The sequence below is a fragment of the Meles meles genome, chromosome X (assembly GCF_922984935.1).
Source record: "Meles meles chromosome X, mMelMel3.1 paternal haplotype, whole genome shotgun sequence".
NCBI lineage: Eukaryota > Metazoa > Chordata > Mammalia > Carnivora > Mustelidae > Meles > Meles meles.
In genome coordinates this window covers 100,065,687-100,070,966 of record NC_060087.1, presented here as the reverse complement: position 1 = coordinate 100,070,966, position 5,280 = coordinate 100,065,687, and the positions used below count along the sequence as shown (strand labels likewise).

Sequence of the window (5,280 nt, the reverse complement as noted above, 5' to 3'; positions counted from 1 at the left end):
TTATTAATCTTACAGTCCTGGAAGTCAGAAGTCTGAAATCTGTTTACTGAGCTCAAGTCAAGGCAAAAGGCTTCCTTGTGGGAGCCTTAGAAGAGAATTCATTTTCTTGACTTTCCCAGCTTCCGAACGCTATCTGCATTCCTTACCTTGTGGCTCCCCCTTGCCATTTTCCTAATGACCAATGTAGCACCCTCTCTTCTCTCTGACATCCTCTCCATTCATTACCTTTTCTGTCTCTGACTCTACCTCCCTCTTTCTGAAGAGGACTCTTGAGATTACATTGGAACAAACCATGTGGTTCGGGATGCTCACATCTCGATGTGCTTCAGCCCATCTGTAGAATCCCTGTTACCATGAAAGGTGACATACGTACAGATCCCAGGGGTGAGGATGTGGACTCCTTCAAATTGTGTGTAGTGTTAGGTGGAGGGGGGCATTAATTTACCATTAAGATCAAAGAGTGAAAACCAATAGCCAGTTACAAAGCTTCAGTAGGAATCTAGACAAGAGGTAATGGTAACTTGGACTGGGTAGCAACAGAGATGCAGAAATATTCAAACGGGAGAATTACTTGGGACCCCAATTTGGCAGGACTTGGTATTGACTTGGAGGGGACAGGGGAGTGAGAGATGGGGTCCGTCGTTTAGATTCTACCTAATGTGCCTCCTGGCTATTCGGAATGTCTTCTTTCTATCCTGGACTAGAAAATTACAACTTGCATTTTGAAAAGGCTCCGGTATGTTTCTAAAAGTAGCCCTTTCTGCATTCAAAAAGCAGCTTTGTTTCTATGTTTATTTTGGCATAGGTAGACATTTTATTTTTAACTTTTTGGAAGAGTTGTATAAAACAGTTTGCTCAGATTTTGAAACCTTATGAATAAATCATTTGAAATGGCCTACTAAATTTGCTATTTATCCCATTAAATTTGAAAATGGAAGCAAAAAAGAAGCTAAAGAATGGGAAAATAAAGTCAATTAGCAAATGAAAATTGGTTGACTGTTCAAACCACATCAAGAGTGGGTGGCAATTGAAATTCTGAAAAGACAAAGAGTTTTCTGAGCAGATGACTGGAACTTTGCACATGTTTGAATGGCATTGCAGGAAAGGAGGATGGATTCTAGTTGGAAGCTTCCAGAAAGTTCTAAGGGAGAAGACTGACCAAGACAGATCTGTTGAGAATTTTCCTTGACTAATTCCTATAGACAGGACCTCTGAAGATGATTTAGGGATGAGAAAAGAGAAATCATGAAACTCTATGGATTGTCTTTGGCTAGACAAATAGCCATGGTAGGTACACTCTGAGGCAATTTAACAAATTAAAATAATAACTATTTTATGATGTTGGATGTAACTTTAGAACACATACCAGAATCCCATTCATTTAAAAATCCCTTTAGGGGAAAAAAAAAAAGATTGGCTTAAATGATGACTCTGCCCAGCAGCACTATCTGAAGAAAAGCTGTGTCAGAAGCTGATGAATTGTTGATTTCTTTCTTTTTTGCAAGTTACCAGCTCCATTTGGAATTAAACACATCCATTGCATGAGGTGCTTTCCCTTTTGAACCATTTCCAGTGCATTCTTTGGTTTAATGTCTTTTCTTATTAACTCTAGCTTATCCCAAATGTGCTAGGTCTTGTTTTATTTAAAGAGAATTAACGTATCATACAAGTCTATAATACATTTACTGGTACTAATCAAGCTATCTAGATCATTATATACTCGGTACTGTAGTAGCGTCATTGGAATAGACTGATACTTACTGAGGTAATAGTACAGTGCGGTCAATAAAGTGGGGTCAATAAGGAGTCCCCTAATTGATAAACATTTCTTATAGCATTTAGTCTTTTATTTCCTGATTTGGGGGGGGGCGCTTTTTGCTCTGTAATGACAACCTTACTAATTTCCTCATCCAAACACATCTGTACAGCCTTGTCAGGTGCACGTTTTAGTAGAAGCCACCTGATACAGAGGCCCACTACTTAGAACCTGGACTTCTTTTTTTTTTTTTTTTTAATAAAAAAAATTGTATTTACTTAGAAGCATTCAGAATGTCAACAAAACAGCTGCAACTTTTTTTTTTTTTTGCAATTACAGAGTGGTATTCAGTTAACAGAACAACAATTATTTCGTAGAAGCTGCATCAGAGACAACTGAAGATGATATAACTAATTTGTGCTGTGCACCAACAAGAACCTGCTTTAAGTTTCCATGCCAATTTACAACCCCCATACTGTACCAGGCAAGGTTAGTGGCTATTGAAAATACCACCAGGACAGGGCTATCTAAAGACACATTCGGTAGTGTGTTAACTATACAAAAAAAGACACTGTACAGTTTCAAAACAAATCTTACACAGCCTTACATTTCAATTTTTTTCTTTAAAAGGAGTGAGTTGTGTACAGGGGGGTTAAATGCTTTATAGACAAGGGGAAAAAACTGCGCTAGAACCAACTAGCATCTTCTTCTTCTTCATCTTCATCCTCTTCATCTTCCTCCTCCTCCTCCTCCTCCTCCTCTTCCTCATCCTCCTCCTCTTCCTTCTTTTTCTTGCTCTTTTCAGCCTTGACAACTCCCTTTTTTGCCGCATCAGGCTTTCCTTTAGCTCGGTATGCAGCAATATCCTTTTCATATTTTTCCTTCAGCTTAGCAGCCTTCTTTTCATAAGGCTGCTTGTCATCTGCAGCAGTGTTATTCCACATTTCTCCCAGTTTCTCTGCAACATCACCAATGGATAGGCCTGGATGTTCTCCTTTGATTTTTGGGCGATACTCAGAACAAAACAAGAAAAAGGCCGAAGGAGGCCTCTTGGGTGCATTGGGATCCTTGAACTTCTTTTTTATTTCCCCTTTAGGGGGAATATAAGTTTTCATTTCTCTTTCATAACGGGTCTTGTCAGCCTTTGCCATGTCTTCAGATTTTCCTTTCTCTTTAGCAGACATGGTCCTCCACCTTTCTGAGCACTTCTTTGAAAACTCAGAGAAGCTGACTGAAGCCTCTGGGTGCTGCTTCTTGTGCTCCTCTCGGCACGTTTGCACAAAGAATGCATATGATGACATTTTGCCTCTCGGCTTCTTAGGATCTCCTTTGCCCATGCTTAATTATTTTCCTCAGCGAGGCAAAGAGTCGCCCAGTGCCCGTCTGGCTCTCACTTGCCCCGGCTCTGTCTCTATGGAGCTCAATGTACTGCAATGGCTGTGAGAGCGGGAGCCAGATCAGAACCTGGACTTCTAAGCCTACTTCAGTGTCTGAGATTAGGGCACCTAAGAGAGGAAGTTCACCCTAGTGATAGTATGTCTGGTTTTCCTAGAGATTTAGAAGGGAAGCAGGAAGAATGAATAAATGAATGAGATATAATGTGTGATTACTAGAACAGTGTTTCTACCTGTAAAAATAGGAGGCTGTATTAGATCTCTAAGGTTCCCTTCCAGCTACTGTGAAAGTTGTTTGGAGAAAAATACTTCAGTCTCTCACTCACAGAACCTCTCCACCCACCTCCTGACACTCTAATACCGTTCCCTATCTCTTTCAGCAAAAAGTTGGTGACTTTTTTCTTTTTAAAGGTTTTGTTGTTTATCTATTAGCAAGAGATCGGGGGAGGAGCAGAGGGAGAAGGACAAGGAGACTCTGCACAGAGCCTGATGCAGGGCTTGAGATCATGACCTGAGCCGAAATCAAGAGTCAGACCCTTAGCTGACTGAGCCACCCAGGTGCCCCAAGGTTGGAAACGTTTTATAACTGACCATAAAACCACACCAACTGCGGGTAAGTGAATGTAACATTTCCAAAGTGCATGTCAGATCAGTTTTGATTGTCTCGTGAGCTTACGAGTACATGCGCCATGGTCATCCTTATTCACAAGGGGGAGAACAGAGAGAAAGGGTAAGCCCACTGGGAGCGAAAACAGCTGAGTCCATTTGAACTATGGTAGATGACACGCTGAGGTATAAGGAAAGGCCACATGATAGTGAAAAGAGCACGGGTTTTAGAGGAGATAAAAATATATATATATGGGTTTGAGTACTACGTCTCCCCATTTCTACCTGGATGATCTTATGTAAGTTATGTGATTTCTAGTAGCCCCGGTTTTCTCAGATGTAAAATAGGAATGATGATTTGATTCCCTAGCAGAGTAGGTATTCAGCAACTATCTGTACCTGTAGGAGAAACAAAAGTTGGGTCGCAGCGAGAGAGAGGGCTGCCTACACACTTTTCAAAAGTTCTGTCAGTTGTGGTGCCTAGAATCACCTTGTATACCCTTGCCGCCACCAATCTCTTGACTGCTTCTTGACCTTAGCCTAGAGCTGTCAGTGTGAGGAACATAAAGTGTGTGCGTCTCTCAACCTTCTGATATGTGTTCTTCTGTGGTTTTTTAGACAAGTGACATAATAAGTCTCCCCTCTCCCCCCCGCACACCCCCCCCCAACTCACTGTGGCTGGCCTACATGGTAAAATGGAAAATACAGTTAAGCATGCAACATTTGCCTATAAGCTGGAGAATATCTGTGATGGTTAATTTTATGTGACAACTTAAATGAGCTAAGGGATGCCCAGATAGCTGTAAAAACATGATTTGAGTGTGTCTGTGAGGGTGTTTCTGAAGGAGATGAGCATTTGAATCAGGAGGCTGAGTAAAGAGATCCACCACACCCATGTGGGTGGGGGTCATTGGAGCTGTTGATGGCTGAAATAGAACAAAAAGGCAAGAGAAGGGTGAATTCTCACTATTTCTTTTTTCTTTTTTTTTTTTTAGATTTTATTTATTTATTTGGCAGAGAGAGATCACAAGTTGGCAGAGAGAGATCACAAGTGGGCAGAGAGGCAGGCAGAGAGAGAGAGAGAGAGAGAGAAGAGGGAAGCAGGCTCCCTGCCGAGCAGAGAGCCCGATGCGGGACTCGATCTCAGGACCCTGAGACCATGACCCGAGCCGAAGGCAGCGGCCCAACCCACTGAGCCACCATTCTTCCTGCCCTGTGACATCAGAGCTTCTGGTTCTTAGGCCCTTGGATCTGGACTGAATTAGACCACCAGCTTCCTCATTCTCTAGCTGGCAGACTGTGGGACTTCTTGGCCTCCCTAACCCCATGAGTCAATTCCTATAATCTTCTTTTATGTACGTTTCTCTGTAGATCATCTTGGTGTTGTTTCTCTGGAGACCCCTCGTACGATATCAACATTAATATTAATAATAATCATTCTCATAATGGCAGTGAACAATTATGAGCTTTTGCAATTTTCCAGGCTTTGTGCTCCGTGCTTGACCTGCATAATCCCTTAATCAT

General features: G+C 41.8%; 1 protein-coding gene across 1 annotated transcript; it reads right to left on the bottom strand.

The window, feature by feature from the left end:
- Window positions 1-2,378: 2,378 nt before the first annotated feature.
- Window positions 2,379-3,113, bottom strand: LOC123935068 (high mobility group protein B1-like). Its single transcript, XM_045995511.1, has one exon. It carries the CDS (start codon window positions 3,091-3,093, stop codon window positions 2,443-2,445), a length of 651 nt encoding a protein of 216 aa, XP_045851467.1. The 5' UTR covers window positions 3,094-3,113; the 3' UTR covers window positions 2,379-2,442.
- Between the last annotated feature and the right edge of the window lie 2,167 nt (window positions 3,114-5,280).

Excerpts from the sequence above, each read along its gene's own strand:
- LOC123935068 (XM_045995511.1), bottom strand. The coding sequence starts at position 3,093 with ATGGGCAAAGGAGATCCTAAGAAGCCGAGAGGCAAAATGTCATCATAT.